This window comes from Buteo buteo, chromosome 19, assembly GCF_964188355.1.
Source record: "Buteo buteo chromosome 19, bButBut1.hap1.1, whole genome shotgun sequence".
NCBI lineage: Eukaryota > Metazoa > Chordata > Aves > Accipitriformes > Accipitridae > Buteo > Buteo buteo.
The window spans coordinates 22,440,485-22,454,405 of record NC_134189.1 but is presented as its reverse complement, the minus strand read 5'-3'; the positions used below and the strand labels follow the sequence as shown (position 1 = coordinate 22,454,405).

Below are 13,921 nucleotides of genomic sequence, written 5' to 3'. Positions count from 1 at the left end.
ATACAGAGCTTCCCAAAAGACAGGGCACTGTGGTGCTGGCTATAGATTTTCTTTTTTTCTTATCCCATTTTCCACAAACCACTGTGTTGGCATTTAGTTTTGAGAAGGACCCACAACCCCTCGCAGTTTCAAAAGCAAAGATCTTACCCAAGCACTCATTCCCAGTTTTCTACCTCATTCCCAGTTTACTAGCAAGCTACTACCCCCATTTACATTACAGAAATGTTGTTGTTGCTGCTGTATTTCCCTTTCACTGCCACTCTTCTCAAAGTCATTCTTACCCTGCTCAGTGAAGAAAAGCCCCTTCTCGTCAGACTTCCTTCCAGATCCAGTTGTCATTTCCTTTTCTTGTCCTATTTGTTGCAAAGCTCTCATCGGCCGCCGTGTTTCTTCTTTCCCTTTCTCCCTCAAAGCTTCTGCTCTCTGCCAGCTGGGGTTAAGCCTGGTGTTTCATTTCCCCATTTGCCTTCTTTCAGCAATATGACCTCCTTTGACATGTGGCTGCCTCTTCCCTTGCTCCCTCCATGCATGGTTTTAGCCCAGTTTTGACTCTTCACTGTCACCAGACCTGACCTCGCTGGCTGGCTAACGGCTCTGGTCTGGAGCACAGCAATGAATCTCTTTTTATTTCCAGATTCATCTCAGTGCAGCTTTCTCTCCTCTCAAGTACTTTTTCTTCTTCTTTAGTGTATCATGCAAAATCTGGCGTATTTTGAACTTTTTTCCTCTAGCCTGAGTTCTTCACCAGCTGCTCCGTTTTAATTTACCAGCAAAAGCGTTATACCAGAAATTCCCAAGTGTTCTCTGCCTTTTCAAAGCCGGCTGTGATCTCGGTCCTGCAATACTTTGTGTCAGCAAACCAGGAAGGAAGCAACCATTAACAGTTCTAGATGTTGTGCTGGATGTGTAGTATCACTTTGATACTCATCTCTAGTCTCCTTTCCATTTGAACATTACTCAAAAGGAGATGATACTCGGTTCTTCTGTATATTCCTCTCAGTCATGTTTTATCATTTTGGCACTCACTCTGTTTCTCTGCCTTTATTTTGAGCCCAGTTTCTGAAACAAGCTGCGTGGATATATATCCATGGCCTCTCCCCAGTCCTCGCGGTGATTAATGATTCACATGAGCATGACTGAAACTGGAACGTATCCCTCTTTGCCCTTGGTCCCATCTGAACATATGGCTGCTGAACAAGACAGAAGCTTACTCCCTGAATAAAGTTTCTCTTTCCCTTGCCCTGCACTCGCAACGCTTTCAGGAGCCTCCTTCTCCACTGGAAGGGCCAAAAGCAATATCCACCCACAGCCCGTCCCTGGTTGTGCTGCCAGCGCCGTGGCCATGCAAACAGGGTACTGTCATTAGGCGAGAACTCGGGCTGTTGGGTGGGAATTGCCCATGCATAGACCAGCTTTCCTCAAGCTGCCTCGCTCTCTGTGCAGTAAGAGCGTCTAGATTGACACGCACTGGCATAGCCTAGCTTGTCATGATGTCATTTGTTTTCTCATCCCACTGGTGGCTCCCTGTGCAAGCTAAAATCTCCTTCAGGAGTCTTCTGAATTTTAAAGGCACTAAGAGGCTGCATGTGGAGCCCTTGTCCTTACAATATAGCTTGGCAAAATTGATCCTTACTGCTTTTTCAGCATGGGAGGATCCTCTTAACCTCTGAGCCCAATGGAGATAGTCCTTCTTTTGCTCTCTGGGATCGCGTTGCTCTGCCGCTCTGACCCCACCTCCATCTGTTTGTTGCTTTGCACCCTTCGTTCCTCCTCTGTCTCTTCACACAGCGCTCCACAGTTTGGAAATGTTTTCTCAGGGATTGGTGCAGGATACCTCTTTTTATCTCAGTGCCTGTAAGGGAATGGCTTTTGGGGGAGGACAGGCTGTGCAAGTCAGGCTTTCAGAAAGAGGAGCTGTGCATCTCTGAACACAGGCTGTAACGGAGAGACTAATCTCAGTGAGGAGGTTTTCAGTGTTTTATTTAAGTGGCATGCAAAACTTGGAAGCAAAAGCTTTGCAGACTTGCAGAGACAGAAGGCAACTTGTATAGATCCCTAGACTCGGCCCTTTGCACGGTCTCTTCTGTGCTTCAGCTGAGTCCTATGGCAGGTGAGATGTTCTCGTGATGGATACAATGCAGCATCTCATAGACTGGTGGCTTTCAAAGCCTGTGTCTGCAGAGGCTAAGAAAGAGGGGGAAAATTTCAGCTTTAAGTCAGTCTTGTACAGTGTGCCAAACCTCTGCCCACTGTTTCTGGGACATTAATCATCTACATTTGAAAGCTGAGAAGGCTTTTTTTTAAACTTCTGGGCCAAATCCTGGGTCCTTACTCAGACAGAAGTTCTGTGGAAGTCAATGGAAGTGTTGTCTGAGCAAAGACTGCAAGATGAGACCCACAACCCTAGTAGTGATTTGGAGGGTAACCACACAGAATGCTTTGTAGCACCAAGAGGTGTGTTTGGTCCTCAGGACTCCTGCTGGACAAGTTGACTATGCATCCTTCCCCTCTCAGCCAATATAAGAGTTACTGGGCTCTCTCCTTGCAGAGGATAAAAGTGTGATACGAGTTTTATTCGGGACCTGTTCTTTGCAGAGGGAAAGAAAGAAGTCCACAGAGCCTTTGGTGTGTGGATTAATCTCTTAGAAATAATATCCATGCTGCAAAGTGGCAGTGGTTGCATGAATACTTCTTGCATGACGGAAGAAAGAATAATCCACACAAATTTATTGCCATACAAAAGACAGCTCTTGCTTGTTCCTGGGAGAGGCAGCTCATATCAGTATATTGAGCTTTCCAGCAAAATGAAGCCACAAGAACCACGGAAGCTCCATCAACAAGTAAGCAGGGCCTGGGGAATATTTCATATGAGCAGAGTCACTCCTTAAGTTGTAGGGCCCATCAAATCTGGGAAGATGAGGTGGAAGGAAATGGAGGAAGAGAGCCCTTGCTGATACAAACTGGCGTAATTCTAGCGCTGCCAGATAAATTGCCCTCCTTCCTACCAGATGCACATCTGACCTTTTGGTGGTTCAAGCACTAACATAATCCTGATCTGTGGTTAGGCTTCCTTAGTGAACGTGTAGAACAAGTGAAAATAATAAGTGCAAACAGTTGTTCAGAAATAGTGTTTATGATCAGCTAATAAGCCTATTATAGTGCATGCTCATATACTTTTACATAGACTGTTCAACGTGTTTCACTGTCTCTACCTCACTTGGATGGTTGTGATGAAGGATTAGCAATTAGTAGACCCATTTGTATAAAGGCCAAATGCTTTTGCCTTACCGTAACCCCGGAACAGAATTAGGTGTCTGCCCTCCTGCCTACTCAAAGAGTAGAAGCAGGTCTGCATCCTATCTTACTTGACAGTTTTTTGTTTGGTTGTACTTGGCGCTGCCATGCCCTTTTTTGAAGGTTTTGCCTTTAAAAGCAGAAATAGTTAACATGGGGAAAAATTGCAGTGTCTTGTAGAAATAGGAGAGCAAGAGAAAAAAATGGCCAGTGCAGGTAAAACCAACTGTGTTTGAAAAAAAGGTAGCACACTGACGCTGGAATTGCGTTTGGATCAAAACAGGCAAGAATTAAATTCACTACTTGCATTGTTTCCCTTAGACCTTTATTTTAAACTTAGCTGGTTAAATATAGATCCATGCTTGTCTTCATAGTACAGTCATTGGCTGGGTAAAGTTTGAGGCTGGGTGAAGTTTGACCATTATCTATATTGTTTTATAAACTGGTATTGATGACTGTCATGATTCTGTTCTCCTGATGGAGGTAACAGTCCTTTTATTTTTTCCTTGCTGTGAGAAACATTACCTTCCTCAAGACAGCAGTTTCCAATTCTGCATTTGCAGCTCTGAAAATAAACCTCTATCAAATTATAGAGATGAAAACTGGCTGTTAAAAAAACCAGCCAGCGGCCAGAGCAGAAACAGGGGTCATTGTAAGAAGGTAGAGTTCCCACCTGGCTTTGGCACACCAAGCACGTTCAGTCTGGATATTTGTCAGTGCTCTTTTCCTTCCGGCAGTTTTCATTTATTGGCTGCGAGTTAGGGCTTCCCCTTGCAGGACCTCTCTGGGTTCCTGCCTCCGGTTCCCTCCTGCTTTAGACTGACTGTCAACCTTGCATTTCCCTGGCTCAGAGGTAGTGAAGTCCACTGGATCAGGAGAGAGCCCAGCAAAACAGCTCGGCTGCGGTGCGCAGGGTCCTAGAACCTGATCACCCATGACGTGTGCTGCACCGGCAGAAAAACGTCCTTGGCACATGCATGCCGAGGTTCATGCCCTGTCTGTGTGAGCTCCAGTCTGCAAGCAGGGTGTGGATTCAGGGTACCCTGAATTTGTTTGATGACCCCGGCTGGCTCGTCCAGAGGTGGCTGAGTTTCAAAGGGCACTGTTTCTTGTGTCGGCTTTGTTTGTTGCCAACACTGAAGTCAGTGGGGCTGTGCACGGTTGGTCCCTTGTTTTTAACATCCTGTAGGAAAAAGTTGATACTGAAATGGGGATGGGATGGTTTCCAGCGTCTGTTGCCTGGGAATAGAAGCTAAAACAGGTCTTGCTTTCTAACAGCCCAGTATCTTCCCTTGAAATGTTCATATGCTCAGATTCTTGTAGACTACACGTTATTGCACTACTCCTCTGACTTTTAACAAGACTCTTTTGTACTCTCCCATGGAATTGCATAAATCACAACAAAGTTAGTCAGAGCCGTGCCTTCGGTGCAGGCTCTGGGTGCCCATTAACCAAGGTTGCACATAGGTCTGAAAGAAGGATTTAGCCCATAGCCTTGCTTCAGGTGTCCAGTAAGAAGGGCTTTTTAGAAGATTCCCTCTGTAATTCAAGGTTCATCATCTCCAACAAGAATTTAAAGTAAAATCGTGTTTCAGCTTCACATATTTAGGTTCTCTTGCTCCCCCTTTTATTTTGATTTTGTTTTAAATCTCAGGGCAAGCTTTTGACTTAAGTCTGTGGGCAGTTTTACCTGGGTGAACACTGAGTGAGGATGGTGGGACTTGGCTTGTTGTCACAAGTGAAGCGGGGATAGAGGTTTATAATTGAAAATAACGTGTAAAAAGCTTGTCTTGAATTTCTCGATGGAATGTAAGGGACTCGGAGGGGGGTTCTGCATCCCCTCAGATGCGGTACTTAATATTTATGCTTTCATTGCACCTTGACAAACATTTCACGTAGTTATTGCTTTGCTTGAATATGGAAATATGTTAATTACGGCCTTTATTCCACTGCCTGCTCTTTTCCTCAGCCTTTTCTATTCAACCCTCTAGGTGGCCCAGCACAATGTGGCTTCTTTTCTTTCAATGAGCTCTTTCCACACTAATAGGGTCCAGGGTGATGTGGAGAACCATGTGCACAAAATTGGTGCACCACCCCCCATCCCTTTGTGGGCATGTCAGGTTAAATTCATATCAGCAGGAGGGTCACTGCCATGATTTTCAATAGCGCGAGATGAGGTGATGACTTCAGACAATGGTGCCACACTCTCCAGTTGGAGACACTTGCCTCACCAGTTGCAGTAGTTAATTAATATGCTAAAAATAGAAGCCAGTGATACAAATCGCTGCCTGTTGTACAACAAAGACTGGGCATGTGTAGCTTTGATAGCCAAGTTTATGGTGCTTGTTATGGAGGGAAGTTAGTTTAGAGCTAGAGGCAATGTAAGACTTTCTGGATGCTGAGCTTTAGTCACTCTGGGCCTCTGGCCATTCGCTCGCTGTCTCATTTGCATTATGAATTACATTAAGGGAACTAACAAGGTTATTGGGCATAGAAATGTTCTCATGTGACCCCACGTGGAAGCAGACCTACAGCAGTGCTAGTTGGCAGGGGCACTGTGGCTCTTTATTCAGCTTCCTAGGAAGGCTGTTTCTGGGAGTAGATATAAATTCAACCACGAGAAAACCGGTGTTCAGATAATGTGAAGGTCCTGATGCAAGCCCCTAGGAAGCAAGGAAGTTCAGAGGGCAGGCTGGAGCTGGGTCCTTCACGCTGTGCCTGGCTGGAGCTGAGCATGGAGTGCAAGACATGGGAGCTCCCTGTTGCTTGGGTCTTGCCACCAGCCGCTCGGGGCTGGGTGAAGCTGCTCTGTGGGGGCTCAGTGACCATGCATGAGGGTATGCGTCCATCCGGGCCTCCGAGTGGGTCCATTTTTCCCTGCTGCTGGCTCAAAAGATGGGTGGGAGGGGGTGGGTTTTTGTTCTCACCCACTGCATCATAGCTTCCATAGGGACTGTCCAAATGCCAGTAGAGTTTGAGAGGTTTCACATCATCTTTTTACTACACCTTCCCCAAAACTTGAGACAAGGAGGGGTAAATTACGGAAAGTCCATTGCCACCTGTAGTTCCCATGCATAACTAGGAGACGGTTTGGTAAGTCCAAAGATTTAAATGCGGGAGTCACATCCCAACTTAGGGCCACGTTGGCCAAGTGCAGCCCAATTCACGCCAGTGCAAGCACATGGGATTCACAAACCCAGGCAAATGCAGCGTGTATAAGAGGAGAAACAGACCCGTGGAGATGTAGTCTTTAATTTACCCATTTTCTAAAGAAATTAGTGGGATTGCTGATGAATCGCTCTATGTAGATGACAGCACATTTGGGGAATGCTAGGTCTCTTCCATAAATGTTTGAACATTCTTAAATTTTATAGACATTTGTTCTTTGCTCTGTGGACCAGGAGGAGACTCTGGACAGTCACGCAAGCACATAAACATTTCCAACCTTTATAAAAAACTCGTGTTACTGGAGTCCTTTAACCATTCCTGCTTTTCATGTTGGACTTTGTAAACTCGTGGCCCAGCGATCACACTTCTTCCATGGAGCCACTAGCTACCAGGTCAACCCACAGGAATGAGCTACAGCAGCAGTCACCCAGAGCTGAGTCCTAGGGACCTGTCAGTAGCAACGAGTAAGAAGAGAGGCAAAACGGTGTAAAATGAGGGCCATTTTGAGGGCTTAAAATCCCACTGTATTTATGACCTGCTCTCAAGGTCTGGCCCGATGATAAGCGCAACCACAGGCTGAGGCACTGGGGATAGGGTGGGCTCTGTGGGCAAGGTGTGTGCTGTGTGTAGGTAACTGTATTTATTTTCCCTGCTCATCCATTTACAGGCTGGATGGGGCTAGCCCTTGCATGTGTGTGTATAAATCCATGTGACGTAAATGAAAGCATTTTTGATTATGAAGGTGCAATTCTTGTTACCTCGACATGTGCTGAGATCAGCATCCTCAGGGCTGCCCTCATAAGTAGGAGTCGAGGCTCTCCTGTTGACTCAGTCATTAGTGGGGGCAATATAACTTAATTTCCAAGATCATCGGCTTTCCTATGTACAGTGGGTTCTTACTATTATAACAGTGCATAATTATTATTTTTATAGTAATGGCAGTCCATATTCATTGCTTCAGTTGGTGGGAATTTGCTCCTTTGGAAGTGGTTTCTCAGAGTGTGATGTCTGCTGAGCTCCCCTGGTAGGAAGGACAGTGGGCTTCAGCGGCATGCAATGGTGGGCTTGCAGGTGGTCACCTCCTGGTGGCTTTGTGAGACAGATAAATCCATGACAGGGTTTCAGCTCTTCCTTTTCTCTCCCCACTCCTAACATTCTCCCTCCAGTCTGTCTGGATGAACATTATGACCTGAGTCCCATTCTTACATGACTGCTTTATTCCTCGTGGGTCCCAGGGACATATTCCAGCCTGAAGAACACGCTGTCTCCACAGCTATTGCAGTATCTGCCAGCTCAGAGTCTGGGAGGCTGAGAACAACTCTCCATGTGTCTAAAACCTGAGCGGTTACGCAGACATCAACAGAGTTACAGAATTTGTGCTAGCTGAACAGAGAGGACTTGGGATCTGCCCTTAACAGAAGGGCAGTTTTCTGTAACAATCTGTTTCTGTAAATAGACTGAATATATTGATTGTGGTTTATTTCATATTAAGTATTACTCGTGTTTCCTCTTCCTTCTTCTCCAGTCCTCCCAACTGAAAACTGGTAGAGAAGGGTTTGTTAATGGGTTATCGTTGAACCAAAGAACTTGCAAACCAAGTTTCATTTTAGGAGGATATCAGTAACCTAGAAGATCTCCTGGAAATGGTATTTAGTAAGACATGCCAATATACCAGTGCCTATGGCAGTGTCATAAACCATAAAATCATCTTATAAAGGTTATAAGAACATTTAGTTTTATTTTCATTTCTCTCCCGGTCACCACAGATGTGTGAGAAGAAGTTTGAAATGTATTTTCAACTTGTTTATTAAGAAATAGTAGTAATGACAAATGTGATCTTTGTTTTTTCTTTGCTTATGTAGCTATGGGCTATAAGTGTTCTCACTTCCTAATTGCAAAGGTGGTAAAGATGAACCATTAATTAAAATCTCTTTCCCGGACAGGTCTTTAAGTGCTCGAGTTAATTAGGTCTTTTAAAATTGACACGACTACAAATCTCAGTTTGGTCCTTTGTGATACCTTATTCCAGTTAGTTTTCTGGTTGTACAGAGAGCTCTAATGTGACCGAGACCCAGATTTCTGACATAAACTACAGAAAGCCTCCTTCTTCTCTTTCCTTTTCTTTAAAACTAAGGAAAGACTATTAAAAATTGTCCAGGTTTACTTTATGCCTCAGTGAGAATAAAAGACCGAACTGCATTTCCATTTTAATTTGCAGATCTGTTACCCCTCCTTTGACTGCTTGTGATGAGCAGTGTGACTAATGAGCTCCGCCAGACCAAAAAGAGTGGCACTTTTCCCTTTCTTCTACTTCCCCATTTTTTATTCTTGGGTGTGGTTTTTTTATGTTGCTTGCCTCTGATGTTTTGCAGCTTTTCTGGTCTGGGCTTGGACTAATTCCCAGATCTGTTCTTGCAGATTTTAACTTTGCCATGTACCCACCGTCAATGATAGCAACTGGAAGTGTGGGAGCAGCCATCTGTGGCCTTCAGCTCGATGATGGGGATAGCCTCACAGACCTCCTGGCCAAGATTACAAACACAGATGTGGTGAGTGTCCTGCATTCCTCTTCTCCTTTCACTTCTGAGGGCGTGGTGGAGAACCGGGCCATCAAACCCAGCCTGATCCTGAAAGCCCAAGCAGAGTGAAGGAGGGGGTTGCTCCCAGAGTGAACGGGTTGCAGGCGTGTGCCCAACACCTTGGTTGCGGTGCTTTGAATGTCCAAAGCTCCTTGGCCTCCTGGGATCAGTTTTCATTCACGCTTTGTTCAGCAGCTTGGTGGGGAGAGCCTGCTCTGCCCACCCTGGCTGATGGTCAGGCGTGCTATAGCGGGGAGCCGCCTTGGGTACCACCCTGGGCGATGGGGCGAGCAGGCAGACAGCATCCCCAGGGGCATAAGGTAAACCACTGTGTACACCGGTCCTGTGTTTGCAACCTTGAAACTGCTCTTCTGGTTTGAAGGAAGTGAATAATGAGCTAATCGTCCGGTGCTGGCACAGTGTGAGGCAGGTGTAACCCAGGCTGTCTGGGTTTTTGCCTGTAACTTCACTAAGCTTACCCCGTGAAGGGCATTTCTTGGCTTGTCAGAAAGTCCTGTCATCAGTAGGAGAGGTGAATCTGATGGCATTTCAGTGGTGCTCAAACTCACTCAAAAGTGAGTTTTCTGGTCTGGGGTCAGCTTCTAGTGGAGACATCAGAAAAACCCAAACCTGACAGCTCTGCGTGGCAGTCTCAGCAGAAAGCTGGGAGGACTGAAAGGAGCACTCGGGGTGCCTTGCCCCATGGGGTGGTCCCTCTCCCGCTGTGCCCCTGTGTCGGTGGGACACTGCGGGGAGACCTTACGCTCCTGCAAATCCAAACTGCTTTGTCTGTGGATAAACAGGGGTTCCATCTCTTGTGAAGCTGACTTGTTTTGCTGTGATGAAATTCACTCGAAAGGAAAGAAAATGAGCGAGGCTTTCTGAAATGCAGGCCACTAATCAGAGAATGCTTTTTTTACCATAGAAATATCAGTTTCCAATGCGTCATCCTTAACATGGGCTAACTGTAAAACTTTTTATTGCTTTTACTTCGCAGAGTAAATACACTGTGCAATTATTAGATCTATGGTAACATTGTCAAGAGAATGTTTGGGTTTTTTCCAGCGAATATTCTGCATTTTGGTTAAAAAGGAATAGTCCAGTTTAACAAAAAGGGAAGAATGTTGCTATTTCTTTTTTCTTTCGATCAGATTTATCCTAATTTTCCAGTGCAGTTCTGGGGCTTCCCATTTCTTTTGATTGGAACTGGGTTTTGCACAGAAAAAGGAACATTTCCAGTTTCGAATGCTTATAATGTAAATCAAGTAGCTGCAAAAATTTAACATAGATTTATTTCAGTGGAAATGAAAATTTTATACAGGTAGTTCCTCTTTTATGTCTGTTTTATAAGTGTGGAGAAACAGAGTGGTGATACATTACAGTAAGCAGCAGGAGCGTGCAAGAAGAAGAATCCGATATAACAACTCGGACTGCATGGCCTGGTCCAAGTATTGCACAAAGCTTATATGTACAGTTGTTAGATTTAGACTGGGTAAATCCATTAAGTTTACTTCATTTATGTAGCTAACAAGAATTATCTGTTACTGGTGCTGATATTGGCAGTTACTGACCAAATGAAATTTTCTCCTTGGATGGTTGTCTGACTGGATGTAACATGATGAGTTTTGCATGCTGCATCCAGCAAATGTCTGGGAGGACTCTTAAGACAAGTGGGCAGATGTGAGAAGGACATGAGAAACTAGGTGGAAGAAAACGAGGATTTAGAGAGAGGCTAACATCTTGTTAGGAAAGGTGCTGTCTTCAGCCAAGGTTGTGAATATCCACAGAATAAAGAAAATGGTGCTAGCCACTAAGAGCTTCTTGTATGACTCCATGTCTTTAACTCCATGGAGTGTCTGAAAGGTTGGTGCCCTACTGCTGTGATTTTCCTTGTGATGTGATAGAATCATAGACTGGAATCACAGAATAGTTTGGATTGGAAGGGACCTTAAAAGATCATCTGGTTCCAAGCCCCTTGCCATGGGCAGGGACACCTTCCACTAGACCAGGTTACTCAAAGCCCCATCCAACCTGGCCTTGAACACTTCCAGGCATGGGGCATCCACAACCTCTCTGTGCAACCTGTTCCAGTAAAGAATTTCCTCCTTACATCTAATCTAATCTACCCTCATTCAGTTTAAAGCCATTACCCCTTGTGCTGTCACTACATGCCCTTGAAAAGGTGCCTTTCTGGCTTTCTTGCAAGGCCCCCTTTAGGTACTGGAAGGCTGCTATAAGGTCTCCCTGGAGCCTTCTCTTCTGCAGGCTGAACAACCCCAACTCTCTCAGCCTGTCCTCATAGGGAAGGTGCTCCAGCCCTCTGATTATCTTCGTGGCTCTCCTCTGGACTTGCTCAAGCAGGTCCATGTCCTTCTTACGTTGGGGACCCCACAGCTGAAAATAGTACTCCAGGTGGGGTCTCATGAGAGCAGAGTAGAGGGGGAGAATCACCTCCCTTGACCTGCTGGTCATGCTTCTTTTGATGCAGCCCAGGATATGGCTTTCTGGGCTGCAAACGCACATTGCTGGGTCATGTTGAGCTTCTCATCAACCAACACCCCCAAGTCCTTCTCAGGGCTGCTCTCCACTCATCACCTAGCCTCTATGTGTGCTTGGGATTGCCCCGACCCATGTGCAGGACCTTGCACTTGGCCTTGTTGCAAACCTCGTGAAGTTCACGGGCCCACCTCTCAAGCCTGTCACGGTCCCTTAGGATGGCATCCCTTCCCTCCAGCATGTTGACCGCACCACACAGCTTGGTGTCATTGGCAAACTTGCTGAGGGTGCACTCGATCCCACTGTCCATGTCGCCAGCAAAGGTGTTAAACAAAGATGTTAAACAGATGATGGTGCCAGATGAAGTTGTTCCTGCTTGGCTGCTGCTCGTTTTCATGCTTGTATTTGCTCATGTATGCCCACACAACTGTTCATATCCTTGTGTTTCAAACCCATCCTGGAACTGATCCAGCTTAAAGAAGGGGGAAAGGACCACTTGTTGTTTCAGAGTTGAGGGGTGAGGGGAGCTTGCTTCGTCTCAAAGCCGGATCAGTTCACTGATAGATTTCGAAGAACAGCCTCACAAACAGCTGGGAGAGCTGAGCACTGTAGCATAGGGCAGGAGATGGGGACGAGAAGAATTTCTGTAACCATCGTTGTCTGTGAGCTTCTTGTACTGGAACTCTAGAAATTACAGCCTGACGGACCAACTCGGTAGTCAGCAGGACAAGGATAATGATGGGAGCAAGGGAGTGACAGCATGGCGTGAGGAACAAGAATGGAAATATCCCTTACGGTGCCAGAGGAGGGACAGGGAGGCTTGCGGAGTGCAGAAGAGAAAAATTGGAAAGTTTAGGGGGAGCTTTTACAAGGTTGGTGCCTGTTTCTGCTGCTGTGAAGCACATCACTGCCCACAGAAATCCCTGGGTAGTCATTTGGAAGTCCTTTTTGAGGACAGAAACAAGTGGTGTTTGGGTACGACCAAAACCCAGACCTAGAACGGTTACCCTCAGCAGAGCTCACTGCTTTGTCCCTGTGCCATCTGATTAACGGTGCAGTCTTTCCATCACCAGACCACGTTCCCCATATCAGTAAGCTCCAAGTAAACTTCTGATACTGTTTCCACAGTATTGTAGCACTTTTGAAAAGAGAGATGTCAAGGTAGCCCTTGCTGGTGTATTTGTATTTGAGGTGTTTGGTGGGTTTTGATCAACCATTGAGTAGCTGGGTTCTGTCTTTCTGGAGATGGCAGGGCATTGTCCTCTAAGAGCTTCCCTGTGCAGTCACAAGGATCTTTTCCCTTCTTGCTCTTTTTCAGCCTGCACAGGAGGTTTGGGTAGCAGTGACAGGATGGTGCTGATGATACTCGGCTCTTAGGTGAGGGCAAGCAAGCTCAACACATGGGCCACAAGGGCTACATCCTCGGGACCTTGCAAGATACTTCTCTGTGTCTCGATTCCCTGGTCACAGGGAAGAGCATTTCCCTCCCTTACCCGTCATTTTTGCCAGCAAAGAGATTTTGAGCATCCCTCTGATGCAGCCCTCGCAGTAATCTGTTCCTTAGTCACCTTTCAGTTGGGTTATTGCAGTTCGTGCTGCATGGAGTCATGTTCAGAAGGTCCTGCAAGGCTCGATGCAGCTTCTCGCTTGCACCGCTGCTCCTCATGGTAGGGATTACACACATGAATTTTCCTACTGCTCTTCTCTGTGTGGTTTTTTTCGGTTGCTGGCTGGTGCCTTGCTGCTTCACCTGTGAAGCCCTGCTTGAATCAGGATCCCAGCTGACTCTTCCCATGCTCAGTCTGCATACTGGGGATGTTTGTGAAGGCTTGTAGGGACAGAAGAAAAGTCACAGTAGGGTGTCTTTCTTGTGGGATTTTCTTTCTCCTTGGTACAGTAGAGCCCATGTTAATTGACTTTCCGAGCATGTTATACACAATGACATTTGAAGAGGAAATGGCTGTTTTTGCTGTCTTGGGAGTTTTTCTGGATTCTCTTAATTTGATATTTGTTGATATATACTTAAAGCTCATGTTCTTTATTATAGGAGGTATTGAAGGTTTCTCAGGCATCCCAATGCTGCTTAATGTAAGGCCCTTTTGCAGCATCTTGCAGATTGGACAAACTTTATCTCTCATGCTGAATTTTTCTATCCTGATTGTTTCAGTCTGAAAGAAAATACCTGCCAAAACAGCTTAGTAGCTCTTAAGTGGTTAGAAGAAAAAAAGATGTTGTTTTTTGCATTGAAAATTTCTTCGCTCCTTTTCTTTGAAATTTAGCAGATGGCTTTTTTTGTCAGAAATGTGCTTTTTGCCATCCTGGTGAAAATATTCCCCGATCCGGCTGAGCTTATATGCCTTTGGAAAAAACAAATATTAAAAAAA

The 13,921-nt window shown here is 45.6% G+C and overlaps 1 protein-coding gene across 1 annotated transcript in view; it reads left to right on the top strand.

The window, feature by feature from the left end:
• CCND2 (cyclin D2) overlaps window positions 1-13,921 on the top strand; it is a 38,743-nt gene that overhangs the window by 7,035 nt on the left and 17,787 nt on the right. The window contains exon 4 of the mRNA XM_075051658.1: window positions 8,881-9,011. Within this exon, the coding sequence (XP_074907759.1) occupies window positions 8,881-9,011 (131 nt within the window). The remainder of the gene's footprint in view (window positions 1-8,880; window positions 9,012-13,921) is intronic.